Source organism: Schistocerca gregaria, chromosome 3, assembly GCF_023897955.1.
Source record: "Schistocerca gregaria isolate iqSchGreg1 chromosome 3, iqSchGreg1.2, whole genome shotgun sequence".
Taxonomy (NCBI): domain Eukaryota; kingdom Metazoa; phylum Arthropoda; class Insecta; order Orthoptera; family Acrididae; genus Schistocerca; species Schistocerca gregaria.
Window position 1 is genome coordinate 431295419 of NC_064922.1, and position 22941 is coordinate 431318359.

Consider the following 22941-nt stretch of genomic DNA (forward strand, 5'->3'; position numbering starts at 1 on the left):
GGAAATGCTTTGATACCCTTATTTGCATCCAGGTGTAGGTGTAAATGTAATTATTATTAGTAATTCATTATTAATTATGATGAAACAATTTATTTTTACAAACAGAATTCACGAATATCATAGGAGACAATCAGCGATTTTCTATATATATCTAGCGAGTCTATTTTACAATTATAGGCAAATTATATTCATACTATTCTGTAACAAATGTTTTTCCTTTACATTAACACCTAAACTTTTTCTTTCAATCTCCTGTTTGTCTGAACATTTGCACTCAGCCGGCCAATGTAGCCGAGCGGTTCCAGGTGCTTCAGTCCGGAACTGCATTGCTGCTACGGTCGCAGGTTAGAATCCTGCCTCGGGCATGGATGTGTGTGTTGTCATTAGGTTAGTTAGGTTTAAGTACTTCTAAATCTAGGGGACTGATGACCTATTTCTCAACAAGGCACTGTTCAAGCTGGTGGTGGCTCCACAATGATGTGGGCTGTGTTCACAAGGAATGGACTGGACCCTGATTATCTTCTACTACTTGGAGACAATTTTCAGCTATTCATGAACTTCATATTCCCAAACAATGATGGCATTTTTATGGATGGCAATGCGGCCAGAATTGTTCACGACTGAGTGGAAGACTATTCTGGACAATCAGAGCGAACGATTTGACCACTCAGATGGCTCGACATGAGTTCCATCGAATATTTGTGGGACGTAATCGAGAGATCAGTTCGTGCACAAAATACTGCACCGACAACCCTTTCGCAGTTATGGATGAAAACAGAGGCCGCATGGGTCAATATTTTGCAGGGGACTTCCAATGACATGTTCAGTCCATGCGAAATCGAGCCGCTGTAATATGCCGGGAAAAAGGAGGACCATCCCGATATTAGGAGGTATCTCACGCTATTTGTCTCCTCATTGCATGTCTCAAGCAGTCATCTGAACTTGCTTTATTACATTACATTTTGCTTTTCCTTTGTGTTTTTATTTGCTAATGTTGTTTCTTCCCGACCTCTGCTTTATTCTAGCTCTTTTGCTTTTATTTTTCTTTCATTCTCGCGTCCCACTCGAGTTTAACCTTCAGCTTACATCTTGAACAACTCGCAATTGTCAGTCACTTGCGTTGTCTTTTCATAGGTTATGCTAATTAGCTCATTACTTTTCTAGGTCTGATTTTTGGGTTTTAATATTCGTACTGAGCAAGGTGGCGCTGTGTTTCGCACAAAGAACTCGGAAGGACGTCGGTTCAAATTCGCACCCGGCCATCCAGATTTAGGTTTCTCGTGATTTCCCTAAATCGCTCCAGGAAAATGTCGAGCTGGTTGCATTAAAAACGGCACAGCTGACTTCCTTCACCGTGCTTTCGTGACCCGAGTTCGTTCTCCAGCTCTGACAACTTCGCTGTCGAGGGGACTTTTAACGCTAATCTTCCTTCCTTCCTTTTGATACCATGACAAAATTTTTATTAATTGCTCTGCTGTTCTCCTACAGAATATTAGTAACAATAATGGTACCACTATATTCATTTTATTCGATTAGACTAGTGAAAAGTGCTAAGATAAAAACTGAATGATTCATTCAAGTTATTAAATTGCATATCAGCCTTATAAGCTTTATTCAAGCCAGACTCCTCTCTTATTCCTCACTTATGAGATAGGGTTGGAGATTACTGTAATCGTAAGGGTATGCATAACGGTTGTTGCAATTTTATAGAAGAGGTGGGATCTGCAGCCTGATATCTTTTTATGTTCCTTAGGTATTTACCGGAATCTCCCAGATGGCTGCTCGGTAAAGGGCGATCAGAGGAAGCTCTCAAGGTCCTGGAGAGTGTAGCAGCAACAAATGGAAAGCCCCTGCCTTGCGACACGTGGATGAGGCTTGCTTACCTGTCTGAGCAGAGGACTCCACGTATGGACATCAGAAGCATCGTTACAAACAGGAACCTCCTGAAAAATACGGTTTTGTTGGTTATTAGCAGGTATGGGAATGCAAATTGCTTTTCATATACGTTTTGTAGTTCGAACGGAAATGATGATTTATGACGCTACGCAATGAATATATACTTCTAGATCATCAGATCCGCAGTGAACAAAACAGTGGAAATAATAATCTCAGCACACTACAGTCGCCCTCTGATAACAAAAAACGATGAGCATTCTTAGTGCTAACATTTGATATTGGTACATATTTAATTAATTGAGATTGAAGTGCTTTTCTTTTCTATATATGGAAGGCTTTTAAAAACTGAAAATTTGTGGTTTTGCTGCTTATAAACGTCTTAATTACTTATGTAGTTATTTGAAGCGTTTTCTCACTGAATGCAGCACTAAACTGTAAACACGTAATTATCCAGTTATCAGTGTGACACTGTGGGGCAATCATCGCAAACAGCAGTGAAGCTTTCATATCCTTAAACTCTGTTCACCCAGCTACCAGTGTTACAAATGCATGTTTGCTCTAACTTAGTCCTTTCATTTGTCTGTTTCATCATCGATAAGCACTCCTTTGGAAGAGCTAATTCCAGCAACGACGAATTTTAATGATTGTTTTTTCACGTTCAGAGAAAAAAGAAGTATCTTGCCTAGATAAAATCTATGGTACTTTATTATGTTTTATTATTGTTACATTTTCTTGACAATGGCATATATAGCTTGCCAGTACGGATTACGTGGTCATTTAGGCATAACGTATGATTCAGTATTCTTGATGACTTGATAACAACTTCAAAGTGTAAACATTCTAAACTGAAGGAAAAAGTACTAAGGCTTCCTAAAAGTATTGTACATTATCAGTAAAACTTACGAAAATAGTACTCAAAGATTAATTATGCACAGTCTTTGACATTAAACCTGATCTGTGAATAACTTTCAAAGCCACTGTGTAAGATGAAAGCCTTGTACCTGGAATTGTTTTAAGAAAGGAAGAAGTTTCCCCAAGTATGAAATAGAAGTGCTGGGCAACGTTGGAGCCGCCTGTCTGAAAGTTTGCCCTGTGAGAGGATTTATCAGTTTGGACACCTGCTGTGTGTGCTCTGTAAAATAACAGCAAGGGGAGTTGTGCACGGACGTTATCTCAGGATCACTTAGCTCTGGGAGCTCAGTCCCGCTAGAAGGCATAGAAGGCACTTATGTTAACTTTTCTGCGGGTATATGAATGTAAACAAGAATGACTTGGCGCTGTATGAGGTGTATTGTGTATTATATACTGAATCGGAGACCAAGAAACGACAGACGCTTGTTCCCACTGTAGCCCTCAGTGGTTCACAACCCTACAACAGGCCACAACAGTCCACCCACCTCACCGCCGTCCACACCGAACCCACGGTTATTGTGCGGTTCGGCCCCTAGTGGACCCCTTCCCCCCCCCCCCCCCCCCCCCCCCCCCTGGAATGTCTCATACGAGACGAGTGTAGCCCCAAATGTTTTCATGATAGAGTAATTATGATGTACACATACGTGGAGACAGTGGTTGTCTAGCAGTCTTCGACATAGTGTAACTGCGGCGGAATCTACATCTACATCTACATCCGTACTCCGCAAGCCACCTGACGGTGTGTGGCGGAGGGTGCCCTGAGTACCTCTATCGGTTCTCCCTTCTATTCCAGTCTCGTAATGTTCGTGGGAAGAAGGATTGTCTGTATGCTTCTGTGTGGGCTCTAATCTCTCTGATTTTATCCTCATGGTCTCTTCGCGAGATATACGTAGGAGGGAGCAATATACTGCTTGACTCTTCGGTGAAGGTATGTTCTCGGAACTTTAACAAAAGCCCGTACCGAGCTACTGAGCGTCTCTCCTGCAGAGTTTTTTACTGGAGTTGATCTATCATCTCCGTAACGCTTTCGCAATTACTAAATGGTCCTATAACGGAGCGCGCTGCTCTCTGTTGGATCTTCTCTATCTCTTTTACCAACCCTATCAAGTATGGATCCCACACTGCTGAGCAATATTCAAGCAGTGGGCGAACAAGCGTACTGTAACCTACTTCCTTTGTTTTCGGATTGCATTTCCTTAGGATTCTTCCGATGAATCTCAGTCTGGCATCTGCTTTACCGACGATCAACTTTATATGATCATTCCATTTTAAATCACTCCTAATGCGTACTCCCAAATAATTTATGGAATTAACTGCTTCCAGTTGCAGACCTGCTATTTTGTAGCTAAGTGATAAGGGATATTTCTTTCTATGTATTCGCAGCACATTACACTTGTCTACATTGACATTCAATTGCCATTCCCTGCACCATGCGTCAATTCGCTTCAGATCCTCCTGCATTTCAGTACAATTTTTTATTGTTACAACCTCTCGATATACCACAGCATCATCTGTAAAAAGCCTCAGTGAACTTTCGATGCCATCCACCAGGTCATTTATGTATATTGTGAATAGCAACGGTCCTATGACACTCCCTTGCGGCACACCTGAAATCACTCTTACTTCGGAAGACTTCTCTCCATTGAGAATGACATGCTGCGTTCTGTTATCTAGGAACTCCTCAATCCAATCACACAATTGATCTGATAGTCCATATGCTCTTACTTTGTTTATTAAACGACTGTGTGGAACTGTATCGAACGCCTTGCGGAAGTCAAGAAACTCGGCATCTACCAGTCTATGGCCCTCTGAGTCTCATGGACGAATAGCGCGAGCTGGGTTTCACATGACGGTCTTTTTCGAAACCCATGCTGATTCCTACAGAGTAGATTTCTAGTCTCCAGAAAAATCATTACACTCGAACATAATACGTTTTCCAAAATTCTACAACTGATCGACATTAGAGATATAGGTCTATAGTTCAGCACATCTATTCGACGTCCCTTCTTGAAAACGAGGATGACCTGTGCCCTTTTCCAATCCTTTGGAATGCTACGCTCTTCTAGAGACCTACGGTACACCGCTGCAAGAGGGGGGGGGGGGGGGGGGGGGCAAGTTCCTTCGCGTACTCTGTGTAAAATCGAACTGGTATCCCATCAGGTCCAGCGGCCATTCCTGTTTTGAGCGATTTTAATTCTTTCTCTACCCCTCTGTCGTCTATTTCGATGTCTATCACCTAGTCATCTGTACGACAATACAGAGAAGGAACTGCAGTACAGTCTTCCTCTGTGAAACAACTTTGGAAAAAGACATTTAGTATTTCGGCCTTTAGTCTGTCATCCTCTGTTTCAGTACCATTTTGGTTACAGAATGTGTGGACATTTTGTTTTGATCCCCCTACCGCTTTGACATAAGACCAAAATTTCTTAGGATTTTCTGCCAAGTCAGTGCATAGAACTTTACTTTCGAATTCATTGCACGCCCCTCGCATAGCCCTCCTCACACTACATTTCGCTTCGCGCAATTTTTGTTTGTCTGCAAGGCTTTGGCTATATTTATGCTTGCTGTGAAGTTCCCTTTGCTTCCGCAGCATTTTTCTAACTCGGTTGTTGTACCACGGTGGCTCTTTTCCATCTCTTACGATCTTACTTGGCACATACTCATCTAACGCATATTGTACGATGGGTTTGAACTTTGTTCACTGATCCTCAACCCTATCTGTACGTGAGACAAAACTTTTGTGTTGAGCCGTCAGGTACTCTGAAATCTGCTTTTTGTCACTTTTGCTAAACAGAAAAATCTTGCTACCCTTTTTAATATTTCTATTTACGGCTGAAATCATCGATGTCGTAACCGCTCTATTATCGCTGATTCCCTGTTCTGCGTTAACTGTTTCAAATATTTCGGGTCTGTTTGTCACCAGAAGGTCTAATATCTTATCGCCACGAGTCGGCTCTCTGTTTATCTGCTCAAGGTAGTTTTCAGATAAAGCGCTTAAAAAAATTTCACTCGATTCTTTGTCCCTGCCACCCGTTATGAACGTTTGAGTCTCCCAGTCTATATCCGGCAAATTAAAATCTCCACCCAGAACTATAACATGGTGGAGAAATCTACTCGAAATATTTTTCAAATTATCCTTCAGGTGCTCAGCCACAACAGCTGCTGAGTCAAGGGGCCTATAGAGTCATTCAATTGCCATTACCTGCTTTAACCGTGACCTTCAGTCAAACCATTTCACATTTCGGATCTCCGTCAATTTCCTTCGATACTATTGCACTTCTTATCGCTATAAACACGCCTCCCCCTTCACTGCCCGGCCTGTCTCTGCAGTATACATTCCAATCTGAGTTTAGGATTTCATTACTGTTTACGTCTGGTTTCAGCCAACTTTCTGTCCCTAGTAATATATGGGCGTTGTGCCTGTTTATTAATGAGAGCAGTTCTGGGACCTTTCTATAGACGCTCCTGCAGTTTACTATTAGCACGTTAATATTGTTATTAACTGTTGCATTTTGCATACTCCTACCTTGCCGCGTCTCAGGAGGCTTCTTGTCGGGCCTAGGGTGGGAATTCTCTTACCTAAAAAAACCCCATGTGCACTCCACACGTATCCGATACCCTTGTAGCCGCTTCCGGAGTGTAGTGCACGCCTGACATATTCAGTGGGACCCTACATTTCTCCACCCGATAGCGGAGGTCGAGAAATTTGCACCCCAGATCTCCGCAGAATCTTCTCAGCCTCTGGTTTAAGCCTTCCACTCGGCTCCAAACCAGAGGACTGCGATCGGTTCTGGGAACGATACTACAAATAGTTAGCTCTGACTGCACCCCGCGAGCGAGGCTTTCCGCCTTCACCATTTCCGCCAACCGCCTGTACGAACTGAGGATGACCTCTGAACCCAGACGACAGTAGTCATTGGTGCCGAAATGAGCAACAATTTGCAGTCGGGTGCACCCAGTGCTCTCTATTGCCGCCGGTAGGGCCTCCTCCACATCTCGGATGAGACCCCCCGGCAAGCAGACAGAGTGAACACTGGCCATCTTCCCCGACCTTTCCGCTATTTCCCTAAGGGGCTCCATCACCCGCCTAACGTTGGAGCGCCCCAATAACTAATAAACCCCTCCCCCCGCGTGCCTGCTCGGACCTTGCTGAAGGAGCAGCCACATGTCCACTCACAGGCAGAGCGGGCGATGCCACACGGCCAGGTTCCACATTTACTCTCCGCCTCGTGCGCGGCGAACGCCGCTGAACTCGCTACTCCCCTTGGGGAGAGGGTGGCCCAACCGCGCCCGGTACCCGCGAAGATGTCTCGACAGCAGGGACAGTGGGTGAAACATTTAACACCTGGGTGTACCTTGGGACGCACCAGACTCCCCACTGCCGCTACACTCCGAGGCAGCAGCCTGAAGACGGCTGACCGCGGCCATCAACACGCTCAGCTGTTCGCGAACAGAGGCCAGCTCCTCCTGCATCCGTACACAGCCGTCACACATCCTATCCATCCTAAGGTATCAGTTTACTATAGTGAGTTAATCACCTTTTAACTAGACTGCTAATTCACTAAAGGAGGCTGTTTATTGACTAAACTGTGGTTGCTAGCCACTTCTTGTAGAAAACAATGAAAATAGCACTACCTGTCACTGGACTGTATTGAAAACAAACACTAGCACTTCTGGCACTATGGTTGACTAAAGGGACTCTCTCTGACTGTATTCAAAACAAACACGAAATCTATGGAACACTATTAATAGCACTCGACAATTAAAGCTTCCTAAAAGCAAAAAACTGACAAAAGAAGAAGTGACAAGTAAAAAAAGTACAGTTAATACTTAAATTATGGTAGCTCGTTGCACAGCAGACGTGAAGCAGACGGCGGTTAGGACGACACTGGCACTACTGGTACTATGGCTGACTAAAGGGACTCTCTCTGACTGTATTCAAAACAAACACGAAATCTGTGGAACACTATTAATAGCACTCGACAATTAAAGCTTCCTAAAAACAAAAAAGGCACCGAAAAAGAAGTGACAAGTAAGAAAAATACAGTTAATACTTAAATTAAGGTAGATCGCTGCACAGCAGACGTGAAACAGACGGCCAATAAGTAGAACCAGCCCGAATTTGCCGAGGCCGATGGAAAACCGCCTTAAAAACCATCCACAGGTTGACCGGCAGACCAGACCGCGACACTAATCCGCCTGGTGGATTCGTGCCGAGGACCGGCATGCCTTCCCTCTCGGGAAGCAGCTCGTTAGACTGCACGGCTAGCTGGGCGGGAGCTGTCTGAGATGCTAAGCTAAAATGGGGAGTGCTTTAGCGGCAATCAGTGAAGATATGCTGCCACGGCCTTTCATTTCTGATGACCTCGGCTGCTGACAACGTTTGAAGGAAAATGCACACAACGACGTATTGGAGGCTTGTAGAAAAGGCTTAAGATTCCAAATTACCAACAACAAGATCGAAATTCTCCTCAGATGCAGTGAATAACATACGATTTCATTCCACCGTACGCAAATTTGGGAATCTCATTGCCTTTATCCCGCATCCACTGCGTAGAAGTTGTCTATCTATATCCGCATCCTGCTCCAGCTACTCCCGGGTCTGGGTGCTGACGAGTCCTCTCCATTTGGCTTGGTCCTCCCACCACTTTTCTTCCTCCACTTGCTGCCAGGTCACACCTCTCCTTTCCATAGATATTCTCACCCCCATTTTCCACCGCGTTCGTGGGCGCTCTCTAGGTCTTTTGCCATCCAAGTCCCTTTCTGTCATTGTCAAACACAGGTGACTATAGGTAAGTAATAATTCTTATACAAAAGGAGTTTTGATTTTTCTGAAGCTTCCTTATTCGAAATCAGGTGTGTCATTGTTTGGTAGAAATTTCATCCTTTCTGCAACCTCCTATTAATTTCGTTGGTTATTCTTCCATCCCTAGATATTTCACTCCCCAAATAAGTGGAACTTTCTACCACTTTGAGAGGTTCTCCATTCAAGGTAATATTTCGTTGATCCCTTTTTCTCTTGCAAATACCATTACTTCACTCTTATCTATATTTACTTTTAATCAATACCTTTCCATTATTTCCTTCCATGCATCAAATTATAACTCTACATCTACCTCTTTATCACCACATATTACCATATCATCTGCAAAAATCATCTTTTTTTCTTTTTCTTTTACTATATCTTTAACTGTTCTATTCTTTCCCTCCATCACAACATTTAATAGTACAAGTTATAGAATACTTCCTTGCTTAAGTCCTTGTCTTATTTTGAAGTATTCAGAGTTCTCCAACAGTGTTCTAATTTGGCAATTATGCCCTCTGTACATTTTCTTTATTAAATTAATGTATCCATCTTCTATATGTATCTTTTTCAGTTCTTCCCAGAGTCCTTTCCTATTAAATGAGTCATATGCCTTTTCTACATCTATAAAAACCATTATCACCCTTTTGTTATACTCCCAACTTTTTTCCATCAGTTGACAGATACAATATATCAGGTCGATCATGCTTCTTCCTTTCCTAAACCCATGCTGTTCTTCACTCACCTCCTTTTCTATCTTTTCACTTATTCGATTTACTAGAACCCTTTCAAAAATCTTGGCTGTTTGACTCATAAAGATTATTCCTCTGTAGTTTTTACAAAGTACTTTATTGCTCTTTTGAAGATGGGAGCAACGTCTCCTCTTCTCCAGTCCTCAGGTATTGTACTGTTTCTCCACACACTTGATGGTAGTCTATACAGCCACTGCATTTCCACTGGACCTGCTGCTCTTATCATGTCCACTGATACTTCATCAGGTCCTGGGGCTTCCCCCCCTCCCCCCAATTCATCTTCTTCACAGCTAGTTCCATTTCTTCCAGTGTAATTTGTCCTAATTCTGCTTCTCAACTTCTCTCGATTTCTCCATTATTTGTTGTTTCCTCGTGTACCTGCTCCTCAGCATTTAACAGTTTCTTAAAATGTTCTTTCCAGATATCTTTTATATTCCCTGGGTCTTCAATCATGGTACTGTTCTCTGTTTCTATCTTCACTGGTACTTCAAAAGCCTTCCTTTTATTTTCCATCATTTTATAGAACATTTTCTTATTGCTCTTCATAACTTCTTCCAGTTTTTTTGCAAACTCTCACCATGCCTTTTTCTTTGCTGTTTCCACTATTTCTTTGCACTTTTTCTTTTCATCTATATATATTATATATTTTTCGTCATTTTTAGTTTTCTACCACTTTCTCCATGCTCCATTTTTTCTTCTAACTGCTTGGATTGTGGTATCATCCCAACAACTTGTCTGTCTTACTTTTTCTTTCCAGTTGTTGTACCACATGCTTTTTGTGCTGCTTCAACTAAAGTGTCTTTGAATAAACTCCATTCCTTTTCTACATCGCAGAAGACTTCTTTTGGAAATTTTTGTGTGATTAATTCTCTACACTTCTCAGCACTTTCACTCTCCTTCAGTTTCCAATCCCATATCCTCAGCATTTTCTTCTGTTTTCTATTTTTCACACATTGATTCATTTTCCATTGTCCCACCAGTAATCTATGGTTTCCATCTGCACTCACTCTTGGAATTAGCTTCACATTTGTCACTTTCTCTACCCATTCCCTATCTACTAGAATATAGTCAATTACCCTCTTGGTTCTTCCATCCCAACTGTATCTGGTGATAACATCGCTTTCTCTCTTCATGAACCAGCTGTTTGCTATTTTCATTCCATTCCCCTGGCACAAATCCAGGAGCCTTTCCCCATCTTCATATCTCCCTCCATATCCAAAACATCCAAACACTTGCTCTAATCCCTTTCTGTCATTGTGTACCTGTGCAGTAAAATCTCCCATCACTATATTAGCACTCTCTATATGGTTTTCTAACTCATTTTCAAAGTTCATCTTCTCTTCTTCGCTACATCCCACTTGAGCTGAATAAATCTGGATTACTTTTAGTGTTTCTTTTTGGAATCTCAGGTTTAAGATTATGATCCTGTCTCATGTATATCTCACACTTTCAATACAGCTTTGTATATTTTTATTCACCATTACTGCCACACCATTTCTTCGAAACCTGTTATTCCCACTCCAGAACAGTTTTCTTCCTCCTGTCAAATTCTTCTCACCATTTCCCTTCCACTTTGTTTCACTTAATTCCAATATATCTAACTTTCTCTCTGTTAGTACATCTGTCATTTCTTCCTTTTTTCCATATGTGGTTAATATATTAAGTGTGCCGATATTTAGGTTAGTTTTTAGTCCATTTGGTTCCATCTTCTTGTACTGATGAATATCATCAGGTCTCCCATCATATGCACCAGTACTTGAAGAAGCAGTGGGGTCAAACCCTGAGTGGTTCGTTCTGAGGTTCATCTGTGTTTTGAAAGCAATTGAACCACAAGGCAGTGGTTCCCTTTCCATTTAATCCCCAGAATGAAGGGTTGCCTCATCTGCCATCTACGCTGTTCCGAAGTCTTCCTTCTCCACTGTCGCTGCCATTAAGGTCTTCACCCGTAGCCCTAGGCATAGGTTCCATGTTATATCTCACAGGATTGGGTCCCTGCCTGAACTCAGCCATCCTAGCACTCCAGCCTACTGAAGTGTAGGATGCCCACCCCCGCGACGTGGACGCACCAGACAGGAACCCTGGAGCCGGGTTAATGATTGCGTATGGTGCCACAATCAAAGAAGTAGTCCCTGAGCAAAATTGTTGCGTTAATTTGTAGTCTATTAGAGAGCCAGCTGTCTGTACAGGATACCAATTTTGTTATGTCTTCAATGAACCAAAAGTAAGAACAGCTGTGCCATGCATTCTATTTTAGTAGTAAGTTACATTTATAGTTTTTGTCATTTAATTTACTAGATATTAATAGACTAACTTAGCGATGGTGTACAGTTGTAACATTACATAAGAAGTAACTGAATATTTATAAGTTGTACAACATCAAACTATGGTGTCTTACCATATTTCATAAAAGACTTCATTAATGTAAATCAACGAATAGTCTCGAAAATAGTTTATTATATTGTGTACATGGCTGGAATGGAAGTAATAAAAAGCAGCAGCCAACAACAGAAATATTAAAAAAGGTAGGAAGATTTTTCTGTTTAGCAAAAGTGACAAAAAGCAGATTACAGAGTACCTGACGGCTCAACACAAAAGTTTTGTTTCAGGTACAGATAGTGTTGAGGATCAGTGGACAAAGTTCAAAACCATCGTACAATATGCATTAGATGAGTATGTGCCAAGCAAGATCGTAAGAGATGGGAAAGAGCCACCGTGGTACAACAACCAAGTTAGAAAACTGCTGCGGAAGCAAAGGGAACTTCACAGCAAACATAAACATAGCCAAAGCCTTGCAGACAAACAAAAATTACGCGAAGCGAAATGTAGTGTGAGGAGGGCTATGCGAGAGGCTTTCAATGAATTCGAAACTAAAGTTCTATGTACTGACTTGGCAGAAAATCTTAAGAAATTTTGGTACTATGTCAAAGCGGTAGGTGGATCAAAACAAAATGTCCAGACACTCTGTGACCAAAATGGTACTGAAACAGAGGATGACAGACTAAAGCCCGAAATACTAAACGTCTTCTTCCAAAGCTGTTTCACAGAGGAAGACTGCACTGTGCTTCCTTCTCTAGATTGTCGCACAGTTGACAAAATGGTAGATATCGAAATAGACGACAGAGGGATAGAGAAAAAATTAAAATCGCTCAAAAGAGGAAAGGCCGCTGGTCCTGATGGGATACCAGTTCGATTTTACACAGAGTACGCGAAGGAACTTGTCCCCCTTCTTGCAGCGGTGTACCGTAGGTCTCTAGAAGAGCGAAGCGTTCCAAAGGATTGTAAAAGGGCACAGGTCATCCCCGTTTTGAAGAAGGACGTCGAACAGATGTGCAGAACTATAGACCTATATCTCTAACGGCGATCAGTTGTACAATTTTGGAACACGTATTATGTTCGAGTATAATGTCTTTTCTGGAGACTAGAAAGCTACTCTGTGGGAATCAGCATGGGTTTAGAAAAAGACCGTCATGTGAGACCCAGCTCGCGCTATTCGTCCACGAGACTCAGAGGGCCTTAGACACGGGTTCACAGGTAGATGCCGTGGTTTTTGACTTTCGCAAGGCGTTTGACACAGTTCCCCACAGTCGTTGAATGAACAAAGTAAGAGCATACGGACTATCAGATCAATTGTGTGATTGGATTGAGGAGTTCCTAGATAACAGAACGCAGCATGTCATTCTCAATGCAGAGAAGTCTTCCGAAGTAAGAGTGATTTCAGGTGTGCCGCAGGGGAGTGTCATAGGACCGTTGCTATTCACAATATACATAAATGACGTGGTGGATGACATCGGAAGTTCACTGAGGCTTTTTGCAGATGATGCTGTGGTGTATCGAGACGTTGCAACAATGGAAAATTGTACTGAAATGCAGGAGGATCTGCAGCGAATTGACGCATGGTGCAGGGAATGGCAATTGAATGTCAATGTAGACAAGTGTAATGTGATGCGAATACATAGAAAGATAGGTCCCTTATCATTTAGCTACAAAATAGCAGCTCAGCAACTGGAAGCAGATAATTCCATAAATTATCTGGGAGTACGCATTAGGAGTGATTTAAAATGGAATTATCATATAAAGTTGATCGTCGGTGAAGCAGATGCCAGACTGAGATTCATTGGAAGAATCCTAAGGAAATGCAATCCGAAAACAAAGGAAGTATGTTACAGTACGCTTGTTCGCCCACTGCTTGAATACTGCTCAGCAGTGTGGGATCCGTACTCGATAGGGTTGATAGAAGAGATAGAGAAGATCCAACGGAGAGCAGCGCGCTTCATTACAGGATCATTTAGTAATCGCGAAAGCGTTACGGAGATGATAGATAAACTGCAGTGGAAGACTCTGCAGGAGAGAGGCTCAGTAGCTCGGTACGGGCTTTTCTTAAAGTTTCGAGAACATACCTTCACCGAAGAGTCAAGCAGTATATTGCTCCCTCCTACGTATATCTCGCGAAGAGACCATGAAGATAAAATCAGAGAGATTAGAGCCCACACAGAAGCATACCGACAATCCTTCTTTCCACGTACAATACGAGACTGGAATAGAAGGGAGAACCGATAGAGGTACTCTGGGTACCCTCCGCCACACACCGACAGGTGGCTTGCGGAGTATGGATGTAGATGTAGATGTAGACACCTGTTTATGGGGTGTACATGTTAGATGGAAGGGTTAGATGACTGACCGCTATAGTCGCAGATTTGAATCCTGCCTCGGGCATGGATGTGTGTGATGTCCTTAGGTTAGTTAGGTTTAAGTAATTCTAAGTTCTAAGGGACTGTTGACCTCAAATGTTAAGTCTCATGGTGCTCAGAAACATTTGAACCATTTGATTAGATGACTGTTGTTGTTTGGGGATGAGAGAGGACACGCCGTCCAGGGAGTGAATAGAGAGAACAGTTCATTTTGGGGGAGGGTTAGCAAAGACTTTGCGTAAGGACATTACAGAAAAGTTGTTGTTACTATTTGTTGTTTGTGGACAGTGTACAGCCACTTAGTCGAGATAACTTTGCGAGAGAAGTCAGTGAGGGAAATCAACGTTTTTGTGAAGCATTTTGTATTGTGAACTCTTAAGTTTTCGCTACGTATCTGTGCTAAGATAAGTTATAAGTGTAGGCAACGAACTTCTGCGTTATTTAGTGGGATATTAATGAAGCGCTGTGTGCACTGCCTGCCAGTTTACAATGCTGTTTTAACAGTTAATAGTGAAAATAAATAATTTTATTCGAAATTTTAAGCTACACTCAGGTGTGGCCAAGAATTCGGCACGTGGGCGGTGCTTTGACACGTTGGATTCTCTCCCCCCCCCCCCCCACCCCCCTCTCTCGCTCTCACTCTCTCTCGTCTGACTACTCGCTTACCACACCATCCTGCATTGTTGTCCGAGTGGCAACAGTGGGAGAAATGCATACGTGTCGCTTAGAAGGCAGAACAGTTACGACCGGAAAGTGTCTGACTTGCATACGGCTTGGTTTAATGTTATGCTATTATCATGAATTTCGAAAAACTTAAGCTTTCATAAAGTGCGGGATTATACTGTTACTCTCTGGTGTTAAGAGAGCATACATCAACAATAATAATAAATTAAAATAAGGCTCGGTTTGCAACTTTATCAGAGCATGTTCCTGCCACAGTTTGATTTTGATTTTAAATGCATCAACCTTTCTCGTTTTAAATCAGATATTAATTGCTTCTTACTTTACAACGTCTTACTGAGGTTGCTAAAGCGTGCAGTCAAGTTAACTGAAGCATGCGAGGTCTGCAATCCATTCAAAATCTTCTAAAGTTGTTTTCTTCCTTTCTTTTCCCTTCATAATTGGAAAATATCAGGTCATAACTCGAAAAATCGTTCCAGGCATGCCCCTCGGCTTAATCAACGTACTTTGTAATAGTAAATAATGCCTCCAGTTTTTTACCACAGTTCCTTTAAAAACCGTTATAATTGCCGATATAAAGACCTATGTGACTAGATAATTTTCTGTTCAGGCCACCAGTTTCATGACGTGCTCCATCCCTGCAAATTTAGTACAAAGTGCTTCTTGATGAACGAAACAATGAATTGTGTACGAATCGTTTGTTGGTCTTTATACTGTGTTTTGCAGCAGTGCTACAAGCCCATTTTGTGGGCACCCCATTGCAGACGCTCCAACGGTGGTAACTGACACCAATTCAGGCCAACGGGTTCAACTGCCTCTTCAGTCGTTTTCAGCTAATCGATACTTCTCGTTGTGTCTTTAATTGGCACCAGATGTAACAGTTCTTCTGTCACATGTAAACTGTTGTGACTTCACGAACGTGCACTGTTAACCCAAAACATTTTGACTACTGCCCACCGCGAAGTTGGATGTCGCCTGGTTGCGTTGTTGGAATGTGACACGCTTTGGAAAGTATGTAAGTGGATAAAAGATGGATGGTAAATCATTCTTGCGACGACACTGGCTGCAATTTCGGAAATCTACTGACATACGTGTCTTTGACAAAGATGATAATATTATTACTCCGAGTCTGTGAAAGAGTATCTCGAAAACGGCGTAGCTGGTCGAATATTCACGTGCTACTGTAGTGACTATCCATAAAAAGTGGTAGAACGAGAGATAAGTGGATGGACGTCCACGACTCTTCCGTGTGATTCGGCAGCTAGTCTGCTCTGTAATGCAGGGTAGGTGGCAATATTGTGGCATCTGTGCCGAAAGAGCACAATGCTGATGCAAGCATAATGGTTTCAGAGTACACCGTTCACCGTACATTGTTGATTATGGGGCCTTATTTGTTCACGTGTTGGCTCAATGACACCGTCAATTGCGATTGGAGTGGCCTCGGGAACGACAGGATACATCCTGGATCAATGGAAAACTGTCACCTCAACGGATGAATCGCATTTTTGACACACCAGGTCGATGGTCGTCTCCACAAACGCCGTCACCCATGGGAACGGCCATTTGAAAGGTGCACCCCGCCAAGGATGCAGGCTGCTGGGAGCAGTTTTATGCTGCGGGACACATTCCGCTGCGCTCACATGGGACCTATGGTAATAACCGAAGACACGCTGACAGCTGCTGGCCACCTGCGTCACTTCACGCTTAATGTCTTCCCTGACAGTGACATCATCTTTGAGCAAGATAATTGTCTGTGTCTCAAAGCCAGAACAGTGCTACTTGCCCACCAAATTTACCTGACGTGAATCCAGTGGAACCCATCTGGGTCGCTATCAGGCGCCAACGCCACGCCCACAAACCAGCAACCCTTTGTTTACTGAAATTACATGATTTATTCGTAGTAACCTCGTGCCACGTACCTCCACAAAACCACCCACAAACTGACGGATCCGTGATGCATGGAATCGGTGATATACGGAGTTCGAGAGATAGCCCAAAAAGCAGGTGGTCATAATATTTTGGCTCCTCAGTGTAAATCACAAGTTGATCCGCGTTCGTATTGTCGACCGACTCGTCCAGAGCAATACAGAATGCAAAGACATGCTGGCATTTTCAGTTAACAGCCTGTAGACATCTGATGCCACGACAGCTATGTGGCGAGTTATTGTTAGTCGGGAAAGGATAATTTCGGATAACTTCTGTCCTCCAGTGACGTCACGAGTTCCACTGTTTCAATAGTACACTCTGTAATGAACTCGTCATGGGTAAAAGGTTTATTAGATCTGACAGTTTTGAGTGCTATCTTATAGCTTGCTTTTAATGATGGGCCGCTACAGTTGGTTGCCGGCTAAAAACGAGAAACTTCAGAATTGACTGTAAACACATTGGATTTCGACGAGCAAGTAGGTACAAATACAAGCAGCACAAACAATGATTTTCCTCTGTTACGTTGAGATCGAGTTGCTGTGCAGCGCTGCACGTTTGAAGGTGCGCCAACCTGTTTCCTGTTTCGTCGCCAACTAAATCTTTAAATATCGCCCAGCTAGCCGCGCTGTCTAATGCGCTGCTTCCCGAAAGGGAAGGAGTGCCGGGGCCCGGCACGAATCTGCCCGGAGGATTAATGTCGAGGTCCGGTGTACCGGCCAGCATGTGGATGGTTTTTACGGTGGTTTTCCAACTACCTCGGCGAATGCAGTCTGGTTCCCCTGATTCTGTCTCAGTTACACTATGTCGGCGATTGCTGTCTCCTCGTACTCGTAAACCATAATTACTCTACCGCGCGAACATTTGAGGCTACACTCGTCTGGTATGAGACGTTCCTGGGGGGGGGGGGGGGGGGGAGGGGGAAGGAAGAGGGGGGGGGGGTGGCAATGGGGACTGAACAGCACAGTAACACTGGGTTCGGTGTGGGACGGCGGTGGGGTGGGTGAACTGCTGTGGCATGTTGTGAGGTTGTGAACCAATGAGGGCTACAGCGGACGAAGCCTCTCCATCGGTTCTAGGTCCCTGATTTTAATACACGATACACAAATGTTTAAATGCCTTTTGCATTATGGTGTACTGCCATTCTCTAGCTTATTTGCAGTGCCTGGCGATTATGTGACTGTATAATACAAATTGAGAATTTTCATCCTTCTGTTCGAAAAAGTACTGTAATTCTCAATCATATTTAAAAGCTCGCAACAACACGTTGCTAGACTGTCTCTTTTTTGAGTGTATGTGTCATTGCAGCACCCACTTTTTCTTTATACCTCCTTTGCACCACAATCATATAGCGAGGAATACGCAGTCCTGGCATTTCAAAAAATACCGCACCGTGCTCCGAAAGAAACAGTGCCGCATTGCATTACTTCGTGAAATGACGCGCTGTACCGAGTACTTCCGAGACTAACCGAGGAAAGTCGAGTAACGACCCGCACGCAGGCAGCACATCGCCCGCGCGTGCATGTTGGCAGACGGTGGCCGGCTCTGACCTGCAGTGCCGTCTAGGTAAATCAGTTATGTTGACTCCACCTACTTACATTCATATTATGCTGCAGTCCAAAAGCACTCCAAATAAACTTTGTAAACTTTAATTGAAAGAAGGATCTATTTTGACCAATTCGTAGTTGGCCCACAAGTTATTATTTTCGAGCCAAAGATTTTGTTTCCAATCCAATCGTGAGCCCAAGATCCGACGTAGGACGTCAAGCCACAAATGATATTTCTGAATAATCAATCTTGTGACTTTTTAGATACGGCCCACCGCGAGTTCCTCTTCTTCAGTAACATCTTCATCTGAGAGAAGCATACTGCGACCTCAATCACCCTGCTTCCTCATTGGTTGTTATATGTATTACCTTCTCTTACTTCCCCTACAGCTTTTGCCCTCTGCAGTTCCCCCTCTGACCATGGAGGCTATTTTCCCTGATTCTTTAACACATACTCTATCATCCTATTCCTTCATCTTCTCAGTGTTTTGCATAAGTCCCTATCTTCGCCAATTTTGCATAGAACCTTCTCATTCCTTACGTTATCAGTGCACCAGATTTTCACCATTCTTTTGTAGCACCACATCTTGAACGCTTCGATACTCTTCTGTTCCAGTTTTACCACAGTTCATGATTCACTACCATACAATACTGTGCTTCGAACGTATATTCTCAGAAATTTCTTCCTCAAATTAAAGTGAATATTTGATAGCAATAGATTTTTGTTGGCTAGAAACGCCTTCGTCTTCTGTGCTAGATTGCTTTTTATGTCATTCTTGATACTACCATAATATGTAACTTTGCTTTCAAGGAAGCAGAATTCCTAACTTCGTCTAATTCGAAATTCCCAATTGTGCAGTTAAGTATCTCGCTAGCCTCATTTCTGCTACACGTAATTACTTTTGTCTTCTTCCGGTTTATTCCATATTCTGAACTCATCAGACTGTTAATTTCATCCCACAGAACCTATAATTCTTCCTCACACTCACTGACGGTAGCAGTTTCATCACCGGATCCTATCACTGATATACGTTTCACCTTGAATTTTAATTCCACTCATTTCTGTCATTGCTTCTTAAATGTGGAGACTGAGAAATATGAGTGAAAGACCGCAACTCTGTCTTACAGACTTTTAAACAGGACCACTTCGTTCTTTGTTTTGCTGTTCCTTCTTGGTTCTTGCGGATGCTGTATATTATCCGTCTTTCCCTGTGGCTTACCCCAATTTGTACTGCTGAATACTTTTTCTGGGTCGACGATTGCTAGGAGCATGTCTTGATTTTTCTTCAGTATTGCTTCCATTATCACGCGCAACGTGAGGTCTGCCTCTCTGGTGCCTTTATTTTTCCTAAAGCCAAACCGATCGTCATTTAACTATTCGTAATGTTTTTCCATTCTTCTGTATGTTCTTCTTCTTAGCAATTGTTATGGCGATTGTGCTATTTTTGCACTTATCCCACCTTTGTTGTCTTCGGAATTGTGTGGACGATATTTTTCCGAAAGTCTGATTGTACATCGCCAGTCTCATAGATTCTACATACAACTTGAATAGTTGTCTCGTTGCCATTTCCTCTACTGATTTTAGGAAGATGTGTTCAAATGTGTGTGAATTCCGAAGGGACCAAACTGATGAGGTCATCGGTCCCTAGACTTACACAGTAATTAAACTAATTTACGCTAAGAACAACACACACACATGCCTTTGGGAGGACCCGAACATCCGGAGGGAGATGCCTCACAATCCGCGCGGCTGATTTTAGAAATTCGGATGCAATGTTACTTATCCCTTCTGCCTAATTTGACCACATATTTTCCAGAGCTCTTTTAAAATCTGATCCTCATGCTGGATCAGCTAGTGATCCCTATTGACTACAAATTCTTCCTCCAACACGTCCTCAGACAAGACCACACACTCATTGAGGCTTTCAATGCGCTATTTCCATTGCTCACTCTCGTTAGTTTGTGGAGTTCCCATTCTACTCTTCATGTTACCACACTTGCTTTTAATTTCACCGAAGGTCGTTTTGTCTCTTCTCTAAATGCTGAATCAGTCCTCCTGATATTCATTTCTTTTTCTATTTCTACACATCTTTCCTGCAACTATTTCCCCTTGGGTCCGAAGCACTTGCTGTTTGTTTCATTCCTAAGCGATTCTTATATTCCCAAGTCAATCTTATATTTTCCATGAACATTTCTGCACTTCTTTCTTTCCTCAGTCAACTGACGTATTTGACCTGTCATCCAAGGTTTCCTCGCAGCTACCTTGTTTGTACCTAAGTTCGTCTATCCAACATTTGTGATTGGCCTTTTTAGAGATGACCACTCCTCTTGAAATCAGATGCCTTTTCTGTTGCTCCCTATCTCATTATTCACATCCTTAGCGAACTTCAGACTATCTTGTCACTCCTCAATACCTCAATATCCCGCTACCTACAACACTGGTTCTTTCGGTCGATTCTCTTAAACTGCAATCTACTCTTCATCATTATAAATTGTGGTCTGAGTCTATATCTGCACCTGAGAATGCTTTCCCAACTAATAGCTCATTCCGGAATCTCTGTCGGAGCGTGATGTAATCCAACTGGAACCTTCCCATGTGTCTCGTTTCTTTCCAAGCGTACCTCCTCTTCTGATCCTTGAACAGAGCATTCTCTATTACCATCTTCAATTTATTGCAGAACTCAAATTGTCTTTGTTACTTTACGGTTATTGAGGGTATTTTAACACGGCCATTGCAACCGCAAGAACATGCATGTTTTTGTCAAGAAACGCCATTCGTTTTATTTAAATAAATCATCATCCGTGATCTGTAAAGAAAGATATTAACAACATAGAAATAGTTCGGTACAAAAGATTCCGAGTTTTACTAACGGTATTTCATGCCCCGTTCTTCGCTCACATCACGAAACGCAGTCAGCTCCCAAGTGTTTGGGCTATGCCTGCGTTTGTCAATGTTTTACCTCGTCTGATCCCACACTGCTTTACAGATATATGCAGTCTTGATGCTAAACACAATACTGTAATGCACTACTGATGTTTATTTGCACCCTTGTTGCTAAATAGATATTGTGTGATTTGTGTAGTGTTACCAACTTTACTACTAGTTTCCTTGTGTTCTAAAACCATTCTTTACTTTCTGCAGAACGTCATTTGCTTTGTATCACATTTATCCATGTTACTAGTTAGTCCCATGCTTGCATTACTGTGGTGAGAATATATGCAGATTTTAAATTGTGGTCATCTATTTGTTTTTCATTTACTGGTGGGTCAACGTTGTGTTCTATACTTTTTTCTACGATATGCTGTTATCTGCCTTCGACCAGTTTTTGATCTTCACATTTATGTACTTCGGCGTAGGATCTTTACTTTTACAACGGTTATTAAATCTGATTGTTTCAACAGCTTTAAACAGATTAAGATGAATCTTCATGGACTGATAGTTTAGTCTGGTAGGGAACACTTAACAAGGTATCATTAAATTCTTCGTTTGCGTGCCCGCATTGTCCGTAGTTGCTTCTCAATTATTGTCGATATTTTAATTCCGTCTTTGCTGCTACAAGACGATACGTTTTTCAGTTACCTCATGTGTTACGTCATATTGAAATATAGCATCATCAGCGGCCTGTAACTAGATGCATTTGTAGTTTGAACTGATTTCTAAATCGAAAAACAGTTCGTTCCAGGAGATGCTGACTTTTACTTATGGCATTTCATGCTTGGTTTTTCGCTTAGCCGGCCGCGGTGGTCTCGCGGTTCTAGGCGCGCAGTCCGGAACCGTGGGACTGCTACGGTCGCAGGTTCGAATCATACCTCGGGCGTGGATGTGTGTGATGTCCTTAGGTTAGTTAGGTTCAAGTAGTTCTAAGTTCTAGGGGACTGATAACCACAGCAGTTGAGTCCCATAGTGCTCAGAGCCATTTTTTTTCCCTTACATCAGGAAACGACATCTGCTTGTAAGATCTTGGGTTATACCTTAGTTTGTCACTGTTGATTCTGTTCAAATCCCATACAGCTTTGGACAAAAAACCTATGCATTTTTTGTGTTAAACAGAACACAGTATAGCGCGATAAATGTTGATTTGTACCATTCTGGCCAATATGTATCGTGTGTTTTATGCAGGGTCACCACCTTTACTACTAGTTTCTCTGTGCTTTGAAAGTATTCTTTTCCTGTCACTTATTTGTTGACCCATTAAATTGTATTATTATTTATTTATTTAATGTGTAACGCTAATAAAGTGGTGATGGCGTTGAAAATCTAAGTGCTACCTAGTGTTGTGTTTGCGGGGCGGTAGGGCAGGACGGTTGAAGACAGGAGGCAAAGATGAGCGAACAGAAAGTGCTAACCAGAAGTGTAGCGGGATGAAGAGTGAGTTGGCCTATAATGAAAAATATTTACATTTGGATTTTTAGATCGAAAAACAGTTCTTTGCAGAAGATGCTGACTTATTTATGGCATTTCATTTCATTCCTGGCTCTTCGCTCACATTAGGAAACTCCGTCTTCTTGCAAGTTTTCACGTTATACTTTCGTCTATCACTGTTGATTCTGGTCTAATCCTACACTGTTTTGCAGAACTATGCGTTTCTGATGTTAAACACGCTACTATGTAGCATTACTACTGTTTATTTGTATTCTTGCATCGAATTATGTATTATATGATTTGCATAGTGCTGCTAACTTTAACACCAGTTTCACTGTGACTTAAAACTCTTATTTTCTTTCTGCGTTGTTTTTCA

The 22941-nt window shown here is 42.4% G+C and overlaps 1 protein-coding gene across 1 annotated transcript in view; it reads left to right on the forward strand.

The window, feature by feature from the left end:
* Window positions 1-22941, forward strand: part of LOC126355405 (carcinine transporter-like) — a 615184-nt gene that overhangs the window by 584756 nt on the left and 7487 nt on the right. Inside the window, exon 5 of the mRNA XM_050005709.1 lies at window positions 1815-1975. Within this exon, the coding sequence (XP_049861666.1) occupies window positions 1815-1975 (161 nt within the window). The remainder of the gene's footprint in view (window positions 1-1814; window positions 1976-22941) is intronic.